General features: G+C 36.2%; 1 protein-coding gene across 6 annotated transcripts; it reads right to left on the bottom strand.

The window, feature by feature from the left end:
- Positions 1–543: 543 nt before the first annotated feature.
- On the bottom strand, positions 544–21,739 carry LOC138705183 (bolA-like protein DDB_G0274169). 6 transcript variants are annotated; one of them, XM_069833894.1, is made up of 5 exons: positions 21,441–21,640; positions 18,807–19,066; positions 10,232–10,300; positions 1,905–1,986; positions 544–1,599 (listed from the first exon to the last, which is right to left on the bottom strand). In XM_069833894.1, exons 1-4 carry the CDS (start codon positions 21,478–21,480, stop codon positions 1,906–1,908), a joined length of 450 nt encoding a protein of 149 aa, XP_069689995.1. In that variant the 5' UTR covers positions 21,481–21,640; the 3' UTR covers positions 544–1,599; position 1,905. The 6 variants fall into 6 exon arrangements, with proteins under 6 accessions (XP_069689995.1, XP_069689998.1, XP_069690000.1 ...); XM_069833897.1 differs by lacking the exon at positions 10,232–10,300 and having other exon boundaries at positions 21,441–21,652; XM_069833899.1 differs by lacking the exon at positions 544–1,599 and having other exon boundaries at positions 1,613–1,986; positions 21,586–21,739.
- Positions 21,740–22,007: the final 268 nt, after the last annotated feature.

The following is a 22,007-nucleotide window of genomic DNA, read 5'->3' on the forward strand; positions in this document are numbered from 1 at the left end:
AGCATTTGTTTATTTTTATCACTACCCTAGCTTTTGTTTCTTTGTTTGTCAACATTTCAAACTGCATTGGTCTGGATATAAAAAAAAACAGAAAATAACAAACCACTCCAGTCGATGCACAGCACTTTCAAATATGACTCGCATTGGTATTCAAGAACAAGTATCAATAAAGATCATTGGTCATAGTTATGCATCTTCCCTGAAATCCAATTTACAAATAAATGAAGAGCACCATTCGGAAATCCTGAATAAGTTGAGGAATACACCATATACATCAACGAGTTCCACTTCTTTTACGCACAAGTCTATTATAACATCAACTGAACCACCAACCACTAAAACATTCAAATTTGAAAATTGTACTTTCAATAATTGTTTCTTATAAAATTATTCATGTTCATTTTTTATGTCATCATCGTTAATTAAAACTTTTCTTGTTTATTTCATCATCCCTAATTAAAACTTTTCTAACACTTGTTTGTATTATTTAGGTTACGTTATAGCTTCTACTATATGATATTATGGATAGTCACGTATAAGAGATTGTTTAATACTAAGATTTATTGAAAATCATCTGTCAAGTGACGTTGATTACTGGGATCCGGATAATTGAAGTGGAATGCAACTATTTTAATAAAAATGAAATTGAATCAACAAAGCCTTCTTGACTAGTAACCGTCTACAGAGTTCAATGAAAATTCCATAGTTGGCACAACTGGCAACTAGAAAACAGCTAATCATAACACACTACTGCCATCTAGCATGCATCTAGTATAACATTTTTAACGTTGAGATGGTACAATAATACATTTGAAGACAGTTGTATTTTCGTAAGTCAATTAATATTTTATTATATTGGAGTACTTCCGTTACTTCTAATCTTTATATACTTTCTTCTAATCATGTAATAGTCAATTAAATCCCACTCGAGTTTTGATTTTCTCTAGATAAATCAAAATCTCTAGTGAGATTACTGTAGATAAAATCGAGCTAGCTCTCTAATTATGCTAGTCAACGTAGATACGTATATGTATGAAAACTTTAACCATGTACATTAATCAGTTTTCAAGAGAAAAGTGCATGAACTTAATTTTTTTTTCTTCTTTCATTTCAATATAATTTTTTTAAATTCAATTGTAGCAGTTAATATAACAAATTAACTACCAATATAATCCTAAAAACATGTAGAGTAATATTTAAAAATTTGAAAATAACACCTTTTATACTTTCGGAGAAATAATCACTTAAAATCAGCATTATGCACTATGAAAACACCTAGAGTACCTTGTCCCCTTAAGACATTGTGCTGAGAAGTAGAAAGTCCCAGGTTCGATTCCCGATGGAATTATAGATTTTTTCCCATTGATTAAAACTTTCCAGCTGTACTATGGTCCTAGGTTCATTCAGCCTCTAATAAAAATAAAAACCAGATGTTTTCTTGAGAGTAAAGATGGCAAACAGATAGGACTGACATCTCTACTGCTACCCAGTGTCTACTGTCTTGAGAGGTGGAAACCTTAACATCCTACTATCCTAAGGTAGTTATGGTACAAGATCTTCACTGAAGAAATGAAGCAACAAACTGAGACTGCCCAAATACTGAAAGAAGACATTACAAGAGTGGCAATTACTTTAATTGTATACAGAAATTTACAGCATTTTTAATACTATTAAAAAAACCTAAGTATCTCTGAATTTTTAATTTTATCAGAATTTCACTTTTCCCTAATATAATATTCAATAAATTACAAAAAAAATGTACTGTGCTCTAACAGTGCATTTCTGCTGGCTATGCACATTAATAATAACATCTCATCTCAAGATCACAGCCAATAGTGTTGCATACAGTGTTTAGTCAGATTTGATACACGAATTCTCTCTCCATACCACTAATACACCAGTACCTTACTTCCCAAATCCTCCCCTACACGCTGGACTTGGACATATTTGCTTGGAACTGCTGTCCCATTCAGCAGGTGTTTTGGCCTGTAATAAAAATTATGCATCATCCACTGTAATAGTTATTAAAATTGGAATCTGATACGACAATTCAAATACGTCAAATATAATTATTTTTTATTATGATTCCACTGCTCTTAACCGAAAGTTCCAAAGCTTCTTTTACGAGATTTTTGAAACAAGTGTTTCAATGGTCCCCTCCTTCTCAATACGACCCTATTAAAAGTTTAAGAAATGTAAACATTTTTACGAAAAATAAAGTAGTAGAGCGAAGAAAGAGAACAATAAAAAACCAGGTGGGAGAATAAGAAGAAAATGAGGAAGAAAGGAAGAAGGATGATGAAAAAAAGTGGATTACAAGTAAAAGGAGCATGATGAGGATATAACTGCTCATTATTTTCTTGTGTTAAAAGATAATTCACCATAAAATTGCGTAACCCGAATTAAAAACTTGTAGTATGATCAATACTAATAAATAAGTACTTTTATTAAATTCCACAGATATGCCAACTTAAAGAATAATTATTTCAAATGTCATAAAAATGACAAATACCGTTTATTCTGAACGTGCTCTATTGCTTTAGAGTAGGGATGGGGAACTCGCATTGTAAACAGAGCAGTCAGCATTATAACCCACATACAACAGCAACTATGGAAGCAGGAGAAGCTAAGCTCTCTGAGAGAGACTGTTATCTGTCGCTGCTCTAGAGTTTAATTTGTCCCAATATATGAGTGTACACAAATGAATTTTACAATCTCATTCTACAGAAAGAGTCAAACATAAGGGGCTGGCATTCCTGTCATCTTTGTCCACTAAAAGTCTGATAAGGAGATCACCAGCTCTCACAGATAACATTCTTGCTGTCTTACAGCACTACAGTTTGTCCAGTGATTTTTTGCATAATTGCGAGTTATTTATGGAAATGAAGATAATCTCACCTGTTTTTCGGAGCACTTAAAATGTCATTCATTATGTTCCATACACATGTTCAGCAATGTATGAAGTTCTGGAACACTCTATACATGAGGTTGGGAAAATTCAATGCAGTAATTGCCACAAAGCAATCCAGCAGTTTGGTAAAAATGCCTGCAGCTTAGTTCAGAATAGTGATTCTCATACTGCGTTCGACAGAGCTGGTTCCGGGATCGGTGAAATATTTTCTGCAATGGTGGTCAACTTGGTGTGTCCGTTTTTAAAAAGAGGAAGCTCACATAATTTGCATAAAGTTTGTCTTGGCAACCATGGAAAATGTATTACAGCTCCTTAACACTGAGTGTCTGGATAAAATGTATCCAAGATTAAAAATTTATATTTTAGAAAATAATTAATACATCTACAGTAAAATTCCTCTTATCTGACACCCAAATAACCGGCAATACCAAAACAATGGCAGTTTTGGCTAGGCCAAAAAAAACAGTCGTTCATGCAAAAGGGAAGAGTCAGACGAAGATGTGAATAGCTTTCGTGAATTGCACATGCCGCATATTGTGCTTACACTTTACATTGTTCACGCATGGAAACACAGACTGAAAACCCTGTTATGTCCCTAGAACAGATCGGGTAGCATCGGTAAACTGTCACTTGGACCTTGCAAACAATGCGCAGAGACAATATCTTTAAATTTACCACTTGAACTTGCCCATTTCGAAGAGGTGTTGGATGAGTCTAAATAGGAAAGTGTGAAATTCTCTGTTCCTACAGCACGTATAAGTTTCATTCAAGTGATAGGCCTAGATAGTATATATAAACAAACAGACATTAGAGATATGTTAAAGAGATTAAAATCATTGAGTGCTACATCATCATCTTTATAGTTGCGACATTGGCTACACTGTTCTTCTTGCCATATGGCTGTCATTTAAAATTGTCATAAGGTTACAAAAACTTTTAGTATTTTTTATGCTATTATGTATTACTGTAATTATGAACATTACCATATTCAGCACTAAAAACAAATATTGTACGTATTTAAAAACTTTATTTTTAAATATCTATATGAAAATTACTAAATTTCAACGTGGAAAAAAATGTTTGTGCAGTACAGTATGTCTTTACACAACCTATAAACGTATTTTCCAATTATCCGGCAAAATCAGTTATTCGGCACTGGCTTCATCCCATAGTTGCCAGATACGAGGAATTCTACTGCTGTACCTATACAGAGTGTTTCAAAAATACGGGGCATAATTTCAGGTATGTATTTCCCACATGTAGACAATCAAAATAGTTCATTACAACATGTGTCCGGAAATGCTTCATTTCCGAGTTATGGCCTTCACAACATTGAAATTCACCGGAACGTTTTTCTTTCCGCAGGTCGTTGTCATTACAGAAGATGTTCAAAATGTCCACCTCCTGCTTGAACACAGACCTCACATCGATGTCTCATTGACCTGCGAACACGATCCCAAACTGCAGGAGTATTGCATATGTCCTCAGAACATGCCACAATTCGATTCCGAAGGGATTCCAAATCAGGCACCGGAGACGAATAAACCAATGATTTTAAATGGCCCCACAAGTATAAATCGAGAGGGTTCAGATCAAGTGAGCGTGGAGGCCAAGCAATTGGGCCACCTCTACCTATCCATCGATCAGGAAACCTTCGATCCAAGTACCAAGTACAACACTGAATGTAACCTTCGCCTCAGAATGAACTGTCAGAGTGCCCTCTTAATGTCTCCTTTGACGGCAACAACCTGCGGAAAGAAAAACGTTCCGGTGAATTTCAATGTTGTGAAGGCCATAACTCAGAAATAAAGGATTTCCGGACACATGTTGTAATGAACTATTTTGATTGTCTACATGTGGGAAATACATACCTGAAATTATGCCCCGTATTTTTTAAACACCCTGTATATTACATCATAACGTGTGCATATGTCAGCTGATCAAGCACATACATGAGCTCAGTAAGAATGGTACATAATAATACATTAACTTAACAGGACTCCGTTTTTATTTTTGAAAATCTGCAAACCTATCTTAATATAAAATGTGTTTTGTTTAACAAAATACTGAGTAATAGTTCGTTAGCTTTACATCGAAGCAGACTTAATGTAAAACCTGACTTGAGGTTACAATTTCCTCGAACTGAACCAGACTTCAAGAAACTCAGCTCTGCTATAGACGCATATCCATTATACTAATTATGTATGTGTGAAGCGAAAATTGTATACTGAAAATCGTAAATCTGTGGCACCATATAATAATAATAATAATAATAATAATAATAATAATAATAATAATAATGGTGGTGGTGATGATAATTTTACTTGAAGCAAGTAGAGCGATCGGTTTGGAAGTAAATCCCGAAAAGACAAAGTATATGATTATGTCTCGTGACCAGAATATTGTACGAAATGGAAATATAAAAATTGGAGATTTATCCTTCGAAGAGGTGGAAAAATTCAAATATCTTGGAGCAACAGTAACAAATATAAATGACACTCGGGAGGAAATTAAACGCAGAATAAATATGGGAAATGCGTGTTATTATTCGGCTGAGAAGCTCTTATCCAGTCTGCTGTCCAAAAATCTGAAAGTTAGAATTTATAAAACAGTTATATTACTGGTTCTTCTGTATGGTTGTGAAACTTGGACTCTCACTCTGAGAGAGGAACATAGGTTCAGGGTGTTTGAGAATAAGGTGCTAAGGAAAATATTTGGGGCTAAGCGGGATAAAGTTACAGGAGAATGGAGAAAGTTACACAACACAGAACTGCACGCATTGTATTCTTCACCTGACATAATTAGGAACATTAAATCCAGACGTTTGAGATGGGCAGGGCATGTAGCACGTATGGGCGAATCCAGAAATGCATATAGAGTGTTAGTTGGGAGACCGGAGGGAAAAAGACATTTAGGGAGGCCAAGACATAGATGGGAGGATAATATTAAAATGGATTTGAGGGAGGTGGGGTATGATGATAGAGACTGGATTAATCTTGCACAGGATAGGGACCGCTGGCGGGCTTATGTGAGGGCAGCAATGAACCTTCGGGTTCCTTAAAAGCCATTTGTAAGTAAGTAAGTAAGGTGGTGATGATAATTATAACGATGGTGATGATAATAATAATGATAAAGACAATAACAATATTATTATTATTATTATTATCATCATCATCATCATCATCATCATTGTTGTTATTATTACCAGTGTCTTTTTTTTTTTTTTTTTTTTTTTTTTTTTTGGAGAATTCTGAAATTCTGTGTAAAATTTATTGACACAGATGGGGTGATGATTACTGCTCAGTTCACCGGGAATTCAAGACCTAAACAGAGTTCGGAAAAAATCATGTTAAAAATATAATTAACCCTTATTTATTTTCATATTTTAATGTACCTTTCAGAAGGAATACAAATTAAATCCATATTAGTATAAATTGACTTAGTTTGGGTTAATAAAGTAATAAATTGGTTTACAACAAAGGCATTTGCCAAACTACATACCGGTACCCAAATTAATAGAAGATTTTCCACAGCTTAACCATTTCTTCAGTATTTTTATCTTTCCCTGTTATGTTTTTTCATTGTGATGTCTGTTGCCTTTTAGCAACCAAGATTTAACACAGTTGTCAGAGTTGAAGTTGATCAAAGGAAGCCCAACAATGACAATGAAGTTGAATAGGGAAGCCTTACAATATATTGGTAGTGCGAAATTCGAAATTGGTTCTTCAATGGAAAATATAACAAGAAAATGTGGGCAGCTTGCATCGGAAGAAGAGCCACAGGTTTTATGAGTGAATACGTTGCTGATAGAATTGCTGTTAAGATAAATATTAGTTGTGAAAACATCAATCTCTTCTTTCCAGATACTGGCACCCTGAAAGCTCGATATATTTTCACAGTGCTGGGACTTCTGGGAGTAGCCATATTGTATGCATTGAGAGTAAACCTAAAGGACCGTGTGTTTGTACCGCCTTTGCCACGTGATATAGAGGAACTAAAAATCAGAATTCGAGAAACTGCTGCCACAGTCACAGAGAATATGTTGAAAAGGGTATGGGAAGAGTTTGATTATCGTTTGGACATCTGCCGAGTCACTCGTGGTTCACATATTGAATCTCTGTAAGGTGTAAAATGAACTTTGAGAGTTTGACTTTAAACTGACATGTGTTTGAAAGTGCTATCATTAGTAGTTTTTGTGTAATAAAATATTGAAAGTGTTACCGGACTTTTGATATGCCCTGTATATAACATGCTTAGAGCATTTTAGAATCTAGGTTGTCACATGTCTTTAAAAATGCACTTTCTTCATTCACACCTTGACTTTTTTTTCATCAAATCTCGGTGCTGTTAGGTACCGAACATGGTGAGAGGTTCTATCAGGACATATCAATGATGGAATCCAGGTACCAGGGTCAATACGGTTCGAGGAGGATGAGTGATTTCTGCTGGTTCCTACAGCGATCAACCACATGCCAACATAAGCAGAAAAGCAAAGGTCTCAAGCACTTCTAACAGAGTTTTTAGTGCTTACTACATATTACTAGTGGCTTGTGCAGCAAATGCTGCAAACTAAGTTCATTAGACGTTCAAATAAAAATTTTTTCAGATTTATTTTCAATGAAAAATACCAGACATTTTGAAAGTTATTTGCTTCCATAGTAATGAAACATACTCCCTCTGAATGGTTTTTATGTCCAATACTTTTTCTTGTATCCTATGTCTCTTGAGTTTCAACGCGAAAACGCAAGTAACAATGAAAGGGTGATCAGTGGGTTTTTCATGCAGGAGTAAAGCAATAGCTTTTTTTATTTTTTTTATTCGGTTATTTTACGACGCTGTATCAACATCTAGGTTATTTAGCGTCTGAATGAAATGAAGTCCAGGGTCCAGCACCGAAAGTTATCCAGCATTTGCTCGTATTGGGTTGAGGGAAAACCCCGGAAAAAATCTCAACCAGGTAACTTGCCCGACCGGGATTCGAACCCGGGCCACCTGGTTTCGCGGCCAAACGCGCTGACCGTTACTCCACAGGTGAAGCAATAGCTATTTCAGGTCATAGTGGATTGTAAAAGTCAGGTTTGATATGCTTTGGAACAACAGACATAGCATGTTAGTATAGCTGCTGCACCCCGTTCGTGTGACGTGTGTCTTTAAATCTCCACTGGACACGTTGACAGCAGCTCGCACAATTTTTCTCTAGCAGGGTGAAATAGCCTGAGGCGAGAATATTTTCTGGTTTGTTACAATGGTTACAATAGCTCTGGCTCGCACAAGTCTTAATGTGCTAGTGACAGAGAAAGAGAGATGCTCCATCTTTCTTGGGTCTGGCATCGTGTTCCTTTCTCCCTCTTTCCTCGTTTTCTCTCTTTACTCTTTCTTTTCAAAATACCGTTATGCACAGGGGCTGATTCTGTTGTCTTTTGTTCAGGAAAGTAAGGAAAATACAAGCTACATTGGTGTATATTGAAAGTTGAAACAGTAATACTTGAAGTTTGGAGACGGACGTGTGTGAAATTGTGAGTGTATTAAATGAAAAGAGAATTAAAACATTCCTCCGTAACACCATGACAGAAAACCGATTAAGTACATTGACTATGTTGGCAGCGGGGGGGGGGAAGAAAAGACTATGTTGGAAGTGGAAGAAAAAAAAAAAAAAAAAAAACTTGTTAACAACATTAGAAACTTCAGTAATAGTTATTGATAAGTTTGCATTGCTCAAAACTAGGCGAATGGAGTTTCTCTACAAATAAATCCAGATCTTCAACACCATCTACAACAGCAGTTAAGGTGAGTCTTATGAATTAATTTTACTCTACCCTAGTTTAATGGTTTTAATTTTGGTTTTACATGCGTAGATTTGGTGCATGAATATTAGAACTCGTTTATTTCTCTCTCTGACTCAGCTATACGAGAATATATGTGTGTTCATTATTCATATTTTTTTGTGAACACCCATCCAAGAAAGGCATGACCCGCCACTGAGTTTAAGTATTCGCTCACCGTAAAAAGTTGCTGCCTGTTGATTCAACCAATCTATGATAGTATTTTTAAGTCATTTTTTGTCAGTTGATTAATCTGTCATCTGATCACTCAGACGGACAATATGTCAGATGGTTTCTAGATCAGTCGATATTTTGTTGGTCAGTCAGGTGGCCTGTCAGTCATTCAGCCTAAGTTGGTTACACATTTGCCACTCACTCAGTCAATCAGTCGGTTAGTCAGATGGTCGGCAGATTGTTCAGTCCATCAGTGTCCTTCAGGCAATATTTTGGTCTGTCAATCAGTCAGCTAGTCTGTAAGTCTCTCAGTAGTAATCATATTGTCAGTCAGTAAACTAGTCAGTCATTCCATCTGCTGACCAATTGAATGAGACTGACTTACAAGCCGACTTACTGACTGGCGGAGTGATTAAATGAATGACCGACTATTTTACCAACTGGACAACTACCCAACTACTGACTAACCAACAGACACTCTGACCAACTATAAACTGAATTACTGTCAGACTAACTAGCTGACTGACCATCTGAATGAATGCCTAACTGACTGACTGCCCAACCAACTGATAGTCTGACTGTCTAATCTACTGACTGATTACCAACAGACCAAGAAACCGAGTAACAGTCTTTTCTCAGCAAGAAACGGGTAAAAATTCTTGGTTGCAAGTCCGAATTGTAGGGTGAGTACCCAAAAGATTCATCACATAGTAAGTCCTTTGTCTTCCTGGCAGTATGCAGGCAAGCACTGTCATGAAGAAAGACAATTCCACATGGCAGTATGTCTCTGTGGTGATTCTGAATAGCCCAACGAATAACTGATCGAACTCTGCAGTTGGCAGGATTATCAATACGCACATTCATTTTCAAAAAACCTCACACTTAACAAATGACTATTTTCGCGCCAACAACTGTACCAGGTACATTCTACAGGACACGGAACACAGCTATTGTGAAACTGACTGCAATGAAATAGCTGCGCAGTCAGTATGCACAAACTTTCTTGACTTTATGAATGCCACAGTACATCACTGCAACATGTGTATAAAATGTAATAGACGATATTTTGAACTAGCCTACTGCTTTGAAATTCAGGTAAGATTCTCTCCAGTTCCTTAAATATGCAAAAGGTCACTTTCCACACTGTAGTGCTGTGAGATGGCAAGAACATTATCCAAGCTGGCGATCTGGATGCCAGACTATAGTGCCACGAAATGGCAGTGCGTCAATCCATTAGGTTCGACTCGCACTATAGAAGCTCAGGACAGAAGAAAAACATTATAAAGACAAATACTACTACATGTAGTTAAATATGCCTACTCACTGTGATAGACAAAGCATGGACACCATTCTTTAGCTCATCTTTAAGGATATCATTCACCAATCTGTGTCTCTGCAATAAAACACAAAGTACAGCAGTGATACCTTTGTATAAACTGCACAAATAGTAAATTCACTTCGAGAGACACGATTTTTTTTACATAATATAATTAACCACTGCTATAACCTCCTGAGTCCTGAGACATTTGTTTTATTTTTAAAGTTCAATATAATTCTAGCCTACACTTCCTCACTGACATGAGGAAAAATGCAGAAAAAATTTTGCAGGTTACAGTCAGGGCACAAATGAACCATATTATACTATACTTCGGGTCTCTGCACATACATCTTACATTGTAATCATGTTTGAGGTATGGTATAGTATATACTATACTCTCAGGAGTGTAGTTTCTGATAAATAAAGTAACTATCTCTACGAGCAAGATGTAATATTTCTTGTGAACTGTGAGTTGAACTATACAAGTAAAAGGAAGACTTTAACCACAATACACGAATATATATATATATATATATATATATATATATATATATATATATATATATATATAATTAGAAGAGAAAAAGGAACTGGTTCAGTCACTGACTGCGAAGAAACTGCTACTGAAGAATGCACTGAAAGGAATGGTGAACAGGAGAAAAGTTCGTGGCAGATAGATTTGATTATTTTACGATCCTGTATCAACATCTAAGGTTATTTAGCGTCTGAATGAAATGAAGATGATAATGCCGGTGAAATGAGTCCAGGGTACAGCACCGAAAGTTACCCAGCATTTGCTCATATTGGGTTGAGGGAAAACCCCGGAAAAAACCTCAACCAGGTAACTTGCCCCGACCGGGATTCGAACCCGAGCCACCTGGTTTCGCGGCCAGACGCGCTGACAGTTACCCCACAGGTGTGGACCAAATGATAGATGACATTAAGATATATGGATCATAAGTGCAAACTAGGAGGAAGGGAGAAATTAGGAAAGATTTGGAGAATGCAGTGAAAGACCTGTCCTTGGGTAGAAAGCTATGAATGAATTATCATGTATTTAATACACCTGATAAATAAAACACATGTAGGTTAGGTTACAAGAGAGCAGATTTAAGTAAATACTGGTTGGAGTTGGCATGGTGCACCAGTACTACAGCATAACAACATGAAAATTATGCAAATCTAGTCTTCCAGGTAAAGCTCCCTGTAAAGCAGATTTGAATAATTTCAAGGGAAAAATTGTTCCGGGGCCAGGTATCGATCCCAGGACCTCTGGTTGAACGTACGAGCGCTCTGCCAACTGAGCTACCTGGGAACTCCACCCGACACCGTTTCAACTTTTCCCTTTATATCCACACAACTCGCGTGGGCTGACGAAACGCCAGAGACCCACACCGAGTGCACACAATCTCTGTGTGACTTGGAATTGTGGTTTTCTGTTAACGTACACAGTGACGTATATATTATGCAAATCTAGTCTTCCAGGTAAAGCTCCCTGTAAAGCAGATTTGAATAATTTCAAGGGAAAAATTGTTCCTGGGCTGGGTATCAATCCCAGGACCTCTGGTTGAACGTACCAGCGCTCTGCCAACTGAGCTACCCAGGAACTCCACCCAACACCATCTCAACTTTTCCCTTTATATCCACACAACTCGCGTGGGCTGACGAAATGCCAGAGACCCACATCGAGTGCACACTCTCTCTGTGTGACTTGGAATCCACTCGATGTGGGTCTCTGGCGTTTCGTCAGCCCACGCGAGTTGTGTGGATATAAAGGGAAAAGTTAAGACGGTGTCGGGTGGAGTTCCTGGGTAGCTCAGTTGGCAGAGCGCTGGTATGTTCAACCAGAGGTCCCGGGATCGATAACCGGCCCTGGAACAATTTTTCCCTTGAAATTATGAAAATTATGTTAATGTAGAAAGCTATCAAAATTAACTGAACTGAAAGTTCCAAATTATGATCTATTTCATCTCCAATTTCTGGCAAAATTAAAACTACTTTATCTACAACATAAAAAATTGATTGCTAGGGGTTACTAACACCTCCAAGATAAGATTATGACATTTTGTCCTTGGAAGGCAGGAATAATAATTACCTTCGAATACAGAATGATGAGTAGTAGAACTGAATTTTGAGGGGGGTCAAGATATATGTCATATATTTTTTAAACCTCTCCTTTAGAGACAGAAGTCTTTTATGTGCTGCAAAGTTACTCCTTCTAAGGAGCTTTCTCCTTTTCTTCCGAAGAAAGAGTATTAACAACATTAAAAAGCCATCATTACTCTTGGCTAGGTTTGAACCCAAGAACTTACGCTTTAATGGCAAGTATGGTATCCATTGCACTATATGGATCGACAAAAATATAACACACATGGCCTAAGGAGTACAAAATGAACCTGAACCCATACCAAATATATTATATTTCAGCTACTTTGTATTAGTGTAGACCTATGTGTTCCTGTTATACTTTTCTTATGTAATTATTCACTTCCTCAAAATAGAGAATTAAATACGTGGTGAAAGGAGAAGGTGACAGAATTTGAAATAAAATGAGACAGGCCTAGTCATATATGAAAAGAAGAGGTCTCATGAAGAAAATTATGCTCTGGGCCTCTGAAATTGTAAATCAGGCCCTGGTTACCAAATGTCCAGATTTTTCCGGACATGTTCTGCTTTTCAGGTGTGTGTCCTGCAACCTGCCAGGCATTGTAGAAAATCGTACATTGTCCTGCTTTTTAATGCTACAGGACATAAAAATACATATTTTCGCGATTCAAGATAACTGTTTGACCAGTTCTGCAACCCTCAAACAGTATGCAGTTAACCTAACTCATGAAGATTATAATTATTCCTTAGACAGACAATGGGCTAACTTCCTGAAGAAGCATTCAAATCCTGAGTTAAGCTCCGAACTTCTTCAGATCTGCAATTTTTACTTTGCAATACCAAGCCACAATGTATATGTGGAGAGGGTATTTTCTCTCATACATTCTCAATGGACCAGGGAGAGAAATCGTCTTTGTGTGGAGTTCATCAGAGGAATTGTGTTTGTGAAGTACAATTTAAGACATCTCTCTTGTATGAACTTTCAGTTATTTACTGGATGACAAGCAACACTCATTGCTTAAACAAATTGGGTCATCACAGACATATTAAAAAAAGATAAACTTATAATATACATATTATTACTAATAGGATATAGTCACTTGGACCGCAAAAGAAATGAAGATATCATGCAAGAACTTAACCCCTTACCGCATTCTGGGACAGATATGGCACATACCGGTTTCATATTCATATAACTTATAATATAAGCATATATTTGAAACTGCATACTGGGACAGATATGGTACACTGTCAATAACTGGATTTGACCATATGTGACAGAGAGAAAGATAGAACTACTTAAGTTATTTGAATATAAAACCGGTGCACAGTGTGCAATTTTACCAATCTAGGTGGACAAAAATCAAATTTCGACTCGTTTAGTTTGGCATAGATGAATATGAATTCATGTTCTTTAATGTTTGGAGAATGTTGTGACGGATAGCTTTTACTGTTTGATCAGGAGCAAGCTATTTTTAGAAGGGTGGGAAAACTGAGTTCTTCCTTGCATTTCTCGCTCCAGTTCAGTCGTACGCAAAGTAGCTTACTGTGTGGGCAAAAAAGTGCCAGCTGATAGTTATTATTTGTATTCTGAGACATGGAATCTGTTCAGACAGGTATGTTGTTACTAATGATACTTCAATTTTTAGTTTGTAAATTATTATTCTTCTTCTTACAATAGGGTTTAAATATTACAATTGAAAAAAAAAATTTTTTTCAAGTTCTCCAAATATAATTGGAGTTTTAGTATCTCCGGTCACGTCCGGTTACGACAATTCTTTTAGCATTTAATAAAACAACATTTAGAGTGTTGAATCCTTGTTTCAAACTTTGCGCGTTCTTGCGCATTTATCAGCAATTAATTGTTTTCAGTGGCGATGCACACGGTAACGCGGCGGCAACTATTCCATGTTTGGCTAAGCAGTAAAGAACCACGAAATGAGGAAATTTTTAATCACTGTGTGAGTGTTTTAGGCCTACAAAATTGTTCACATGACATTGAAGTTCAGATTAAAAATACATTGGACACATTTTTATCCAACCTCAACAAACAGTGGACAAATCTGTATGTAACGAAAGGAAAAAAGTAATACAAGAAAAATTCAGAACTGATATGGGTCCCATAGTTGACAAACCTCAACCAGGTAGTGGAACCAGTAATGATGGTAATACTGCAAGAAGATTCTTCAGAAATTCAAAACAAAGTAGTGATATTACTGGAATTAATGAAGAACTTTAACGACGATTCTGTGTGATTTTGGAAACAATAGCAAGTGGTTACGATATAAATTTAGAAGCATTCAGATTATACACAGCAGAAACAAAAACACTCTATATGGAATTATATCCCTGGGTCGACCTGGTTGGCGAGTTGGTATAGCGCTGGCCTTCTATGCCCAAGGTTGCGGGTTCGATCCCGGGTCAGGTCGATGGCATTTAAGTATGCTTAAATGCTACAGGCTCATGTCAGTAGATTTTCTGGCATGTAAAAGAACTCCTGCAGGACAAAATTCCGGCACATCCGGCGATGCTGATATAACCTCTGTAGTTGCGAGCGTCGTTAAATAAAACATAACATTTATATCCCTGGTATTTCATGCCGGTAACAGTTCACAAAATTTTAGTTCACAGCACAGAAATAATAAAATCTTGCATATTACCCATTGGACAACTTTCTGAAGAGGCACAAGAAGCAAGGAACAAAGATTTGGGAAAGTTTAGGGAAGGACATACCAGAACGAAGTCAAGAATATCTACAAATCAAGATCTTTTATCAATGTTGCTGGTGTCATCTGATCCCCTCATTTCTTCATTAAGAAAACTGCCCGTGAAGAAAAGTGGGAGCTTATCACCACAAGTGCTTAATCTGCTACTGCCCAGTCCACCAGTAAGCAGCTCGGCAACGTCAGAAGCATCTGGCGATATTTCCAGTGAAATGGATAGTAAATAAAAGCACGCCTATAAATTAGCCCATATTTTTATTAGTGTTATAATTTTTATTCTAGACAAATAACAGCAGATCTATTGTCTCAGTTGTATATACACTCTTCATTACGGCATAAAATAATATGACCGATTTGAAACAAATCTTTTGTTTAAAGAAATTGTTGTAAATTCAAATTATTTCGCACATTTGTGTTATAAAGTGTATTATTTATTTTGCCATATCACTTTGAGTGAAGTAAAACTTAGATAATTCACTACAAGAAATTATGAAACTGAGAATAATGTTATAATATGTAAATTAACTTTCAGTTAAATATTTAATTCAAATATTAATGTTCCTGGCATTGGGTCAAAATAAATAAATTAATTAAAATCAATTATTTCTTTAACAGAAGTGTTTCAAAATATATTCTGTCCTATTACAATACTCCAAATATTTCAATATTTAATACACATATTAATTTTAATTAGGCCTACAATGTGTCCTGTGGAAAAGAAAATAATATTTTCACTCTTATTTAAGGGAATTTATAAATATCATTTTCCCATTAAACATTAAATTCTACATTGGAGAAATATTTCATACCAAGAACTTATTTTCAGTGTAATATGTTCATTAAAAACAAATATATTGTTCCCACCCTTATGTGAAAGGGTTGATTTAATCACCCGATTTAAATCAAAATTGAAACACATCTTTCTATGGTTGATATAAACTTGAATATAAAGTTTCATGGAAATCTGACCAAAGGAAAGTGAGAAATTAATTTTGTCCAGCTAGATTGGGAATATTGCACACTGTGCAGTGTGTGTAAAACTGTCCTATGCTGTAAGGGGCCAAACTGCAACCAGTCTCACAGTTTATAAACAAGTACCAGCTGCAGTGGGAAAACCATGTCCAACGAATGAATTGTAATAGACTTCCAAAGCCTTGCTTCAATACTATCCCAAGAGAAGAGATCTTTGGGCTGTCAAAAAAAAAAAAAAATAAAAAAAGGTGAACCGAGAGTGACTCACTGAGACTGCAACAAGCCTTAAGTCTTATGCTTGTTTTGATGATGATGATGATGATGATTACTAATAGTTTGTATCAGTCCTAGTGTAAACCAAGTTCAGCAATTTACATTCTTATCAGAATTATTCAAAATGGTGTCACATTTTTATGTTCTGCTTCTTTGTGAAAAATCCCGCTTTTTTTTTTTTTTTCAGAAAAAAATGTCCCGCTTTTCATTTTTTACATCTGGTAACCCTATCTATTCTTATCAACGATTTCGTTGTGTTTACTTCCGTCTAGTTGTTGCCTAACATTAGTTTTCCCTAACACTAAACCCATTTCATGTCTAGATGATGTTTACAGAGACTAGACTCCCCCCCCCCCCCCAGGTAAATGTTTCGGATCTTTAGCTCCTGTCTTTGTCCACTACTTATCATCACTGCCAATAGAATAGAAGAAAAAAAAAAAAAAAAGAAATTCAATTCAAAACAGCACAACCACAAATCGAATTACACTTTCCTATGACTTTGTACTCTATCTTTAACCCAGATTTCACAATTTAACAGTTGAAGTCACCATTTTCATGAAATTAAAATCTGTTTATAATTTATTGGGAAATAAAAGTAAATACAGTAATATATTTTATGTAGGTTTTGGGAGGGCACTTGACCATGTGCCCTTATGAACTGGCACTGATCATGACTGTAGTGATTGTATTATGAGAGGATAGCTCACAGGAGACTGAGGACTGTGACATGGTTAAGGTGTGTTAGATGGGAGGATAGATAAGTGACAGGACGAAAGGAATGTTAGAATGAGTTAGATGTGGAGATAGCTAAATAATAGGAGTCAAGGACTGTGACAAGGTTAGGATGGGTTAAAGGAAAAGATAGATAAGCAACAGGGTATGTAACAAAGTTAAAGTGGATTAGATGAGGTTAAAATTGTATTGTATTGTATTGTATTTATTAACATTCCATGGTATTCATACATGCTTACAGCTAGAATATGGAACAAGTCAAAAAACTTAATACTATTATAAAATCTTAATTTATAGTCACAGTCTAGATGAAATATATACAGATGAGATTTACAATATAGTCTACTAGTACAACACATAATTTTAGTATCAATTTCATGAAGTGTTATTGAATGTCATGAATTCACCTACAGAATAGAAGGCGTGAGAAATTAAGTACTTCTTTAATTTGGCCCTAAATAATTTTATGTTTTGAGTTTCATTTTTTATATCGATAGGGAGGCTATTAAAAATTTTTACTGCCATATAACGCACTCCTTTTTGATAGCACGATAGACTTGCCGATGGAGTATGAAAGTCATTTTTTTGACGTGTATTTATGCTATGAACTGTTGAATTAGTTACAAAGTTTTCACGATTACATACGAGGAAGACTATTAATGAAAAGATATACTGACAAGCCATGGGCATTATTTGTAGTTTTTTGAAAATAGTCCTACACGATTCCCTAGATTTGGCACCTACTATTATTCTAATTACTTTTTTTTGTAATAGAAATATATTGTTACTATCTGTGGAATTTCCCCAGAATATTATTCCAAAACTCATTACCGAGTGGAAGTATGCAAAATATATTGTTTTTAAGGTATTGATATTTACTATCTTTCGCATAGATCTAATAGCAAAACAAGCTGAATTTAGTTTGGGGGTAATTTCTTTAATATGATTTTTCCAATTTAACACATTATCGATTTTTAAGCCTAGAAATTTGGTTGTTGTTGTTTCTAATAGGGATCCATTGTTAATTATTGCGCTAGAAATTTGCAACGTTGAATTTGGACAGGATTTAAATTGAATTATGTTAGTTTTGTTACAATTTAATACTAATTTATTGACTGAGAACCAGTCACATATTTTGAAGAGAATTTCTTCTGTTGAAGATTGGAATGTGTTGGAGTTATTGGCTGTAATTACTATACTTGTGTCATCTGCAAATAATATGGGATGACCTACATCTTTTATAAGGGGGGCAAGATCATTTATAAACACTAGAAAAAGTAGGGGACCTAATATTGATCCATGAGGAATTCCATTATTAATAGTTCCCCATGTCGATGTAGATTTCATAGTTGTATTGATTTCAACTTTCTGTTTCCTATCTATGAGATATGAGTGAAACCATTGGTGTGCAACACCTTTAATTCCATAATAATGAGTTAGATGAGGGGATAGAAAAGTGACAGGGAATGTAACAAGGTTAGAGTGAGTTAGATAAGGGGATAGTAAGTGACACTGGGCGAGGAAAGTAACTAGGTTAGATTGGGTCAGATGAGAGGATAGCTAAGTGACAAGATGAGAATGAATTAGATGAGGGGATAGGTAAGTGACATAATGTAACAAGGCTAGAGTGGGTTAGATGAGGAGATAGGAAACCGAGGACTGAGACAAAGTTAATCATAGATGTCACAATATCTGGACATCTGGCCACATTTGGTGCTCCTAAAGTAAACAAATATCTTTTCTTAGCATACGAAACGAATTAAATGAAGTCATACCTTGATCAAGGGCAACTTGTCAAAATTAGAGGATACCACTATCACTTTGAAGTGTGTCTCAGATCCACGAGGTACATTATGCATGTATGATTCGTTCATAATATCCAGATGAACTGGGCTAAAGCTATCAGTCAGTTTCCTGTGAATTGCCTGCTCAACAGGCTTAGTTCCATCAAACTCTCCATTCATCTCTGATAAATGACTGTGCTTCTCTCTTACCAACCATGAAGATGTCTTAAACTGCTTCTGAAAAGTATGTGCTGAAATGAAAAGAACAAATTATATTAAACTCTCTTTTAAAAAAATTCGAGACACTTCCATTTTACGACATATGCCACAATCTGTCTAGTGTTACACAATGGAACAAATATGACATTCGATGGACAAACTACTGTCATTTATCATCATATTATGCAGTGCTATTAACATTCTCTCTAGCAAATATTAGATTACCGTGATTACTTTTGAGCTTCATTTAATGTCTAGTGACCTAACCAGTCATACATAATTTTCTAGTTAAATCAATCGGTAATTCTCCAGAAAAACCACACTAAAGGAGGACAATCTCACTTCCCTCTCTACTAACTGCCAGCATAACATGAGAAAGGTTCAAGATGAATTACTAGGGAAATATCCCATTTCCCTAGTTTTGCGTCCTGGACATCTCGAGTGTTATACTGATAACAAATAGAAGGGAAGGGAGCTACAAAATTCCATTAGAATATATAGGTAGGCCTAAGTATCAAACGATTTTTATGTTGAAAGTATTTGTGGCTGCTAACTACATGTCACAGAAGCTAGTGAAGCAAAAAAAAATTGCCTCCTTTACCTTTTCCGGATTATTACTTTCATTCTTTTATTTGTAGGCCTACCATATGTTTAGTGAGCAGTTCAAAGATTAGTTGGAACCTTATAAGTGACACCAATAAGACATCACTCATGAGACAACTAAGCTAGGGGATAATGCAGTAGGATGGCCAGTTCCTTTTCCCCATTCTTTCATTATGATTAGGCTACTTATTGTGCACGGACACTTAATTTTTTGCTTCTCCAATGTCACCAGGTTGTCATTTGACATTTCTGGTCTCTCCTGGCAATGGCTTATTTGTGTAACCCACTTCTGAGATTGGGGCGCCTAGAAGGCGGAGTTACGTTGCCCCAATGGTATTATAGTCCCGTCGCTCTAATTTCCAGCAGCCAATCGCGTTGCAGGGCAGCTACATTTAAACGTGTGCATCTTGTGATTCGCTGATTCATTTCTTAAGGCTCGATAAATACTTAATATAATCGCCCGCCATTTTAGCTCTTTAGTTGGCATTCGCAGAAAGCATACGAAGACGTTATTTGCCGCTCAATTATTTGCTGAATTACATTGCGTTTGATTTATTATCATAGGAGTTACGACATGATAATGTTTAATGGTGTTGCAAATAGATTCCTCGTATGGTAGCTCGGCAACGTAAGAACAAAAATGGCGAATGATACTACCTACCTAGACTTTATAGAGCCTTCACTTTCTAAGACGTAAGCAAAGAGGCGGAGTCACGCCGGAAATAACAGCGTCGGGACTATATAATAGAATTATTATGAAGTGCCTGGAGAGGACTTAAACCTAAGCCTAACCTAATTTACAGACCACAGATGAACACAGGAACATTCTCCTTTAAGGAAAAATTCCTGTGTTTGGGAATAGAACCTTTGACCACTAGCTCATGAGGCTGGTCTGGACACTTAATATACCGTGCAAAATTCTTACAATGTACTCTTATACTTCATACTTTCATTTCGGTGTTCTAGCTCATTCATTGTGGGTATCATACTGTATATAGATAGTTCCTATGAAGACCGGTCTCAAGTAGTAAATGTTCCGTTGGCTTAATGACCGTAGTGAGGAGCACCTGATCCGAGGAAGCTAGGCGTTGAGGGCCAAGAGGTAGAGTGGGACCCATTTGTGTATTGAATTGTCCATATGCCAGCGTACGACCACTCGCCGCCTGCCTTGAGAGATTTTGGGGTAAATTTCAGAACACAGATTCCTTCTTTTCCCTCTTACTTCAAAATTCCAACCTTGTGCACACAAAATAAATTATTGGCACTGAAAAGTGCCTTTTTGTAAGCATGGTGATGCGCATTCGACAAATGCATATAAATCTGCTATTTTTAATATTGTAAGATATAATTGTCAGTGAGGAATCCGTATACTGAAATTTTCCCAGATTTTGTTAGATAGGGGTTGGAGTGGGACCGGCCTGCATAGGAAGTCTCTGTACAAGCATGTAAGCTGTTGCGTGCAAGAATAGGACTGAATTCCGAAATTACAATAATGTTTGAAATTCCCCTCAATGTTTTGTGGCGTGATTATGGCATTAGAACGTGACATAACTTTAATCAATGACAATTACTTACTTTAGGAAATTTTCATTGACTCCCATACACTGTGCTGATACTCTATAAATCAAACTCATATGCCATGAATGATAACAAACAATCATAAATATATGGATTATGCATTAGGTAAGCAAAGGCAACAAGAGATAATTTTATCATTGCTACTAGAATTAATTTTTGTCGATATTTACACTTGCTACGCATTTCGACATAACCTTAACCTCTGAGGAATAGCTATGCATTTACCTAATATATATCTTGCAGGTAAAGAAACTACAGGCTCCATAACAATTAATACGTAAGAAATTGATGATCACACTGTACCGATTATTCCAGGTATAAAAATTATTTTAACCTCCATTCATATGAAACAGATATTGTACTTGCTTACTTTTCTCTCTGTTATTTGTCAATGTTTTTCTCAATCGTCTCGGACGCAGTCTTGCCAGCTTTAAGCAGTGTGCCCAACTCCAGAAATACCAACGAGTTAGAAAAATACGAATCAGTTACAGAGCTGCCGCTGCCAAAATCCCGCTTCGGTTGTAACAACCATAGACAAAAACAACTGAATAAATCGTTGCTTACGAGATTATGTCACAGTCACGAAGCTCAATACTTAATAAATATGCAAACATCAAAGGGTTTATAAGTATTAAATACTCTTTGGCAAACATAGATAGTTGCTCACCACCAGGATCGCTACTATATCGCCTGATCACAGACTCTTTCCCTAGCAGACGAAAAAATGTATTATAGTTTCGATATCGTGTTCTTTAAAAAAATTAAGACCTTCCTTCCACTATTGAAATAAAG

The sequence above is a fragment of the Periplaneta americana genome, chromosome 8, assembly GCF_040183065.1.
Source record: "Periplaneta americana isolate PAMFEO1 chromosome 8, P.americana_PAMFEO1_priV1, whole genome shotgun sequence".
In the NCBI taxonomy this organism is placed as follows: Eukaryota; Metazoa; Arthropoda; class Insecta; order Blattodea; family Blattidae; genus Periplaneta; species Periplaneta americana.

Bases quoted from the DNA above. Each gene is read 5' to 3' on its own strand.
- LOC138705183 (XM_069833894.1), bottom strand. From the start codon at position 21,480: ATGGAGCCTGTAGTTTCTTTACCTGCAAGATATATATTAG. The intron at 19,067-21,440 runs GTAAATGCATAG...TTTTCATTTCAG, and splicing joins ACCTGCAAGATATATATTAG to CACATACTTTTCAGAAGCAG. The intron at 1,987-10,231 runs GTGAGTAGGCAT...TTTTTATTACAG, and splicing joins TCCATGCTTTGTCTATCACA to GCCAAAACACCTGCTGAATG.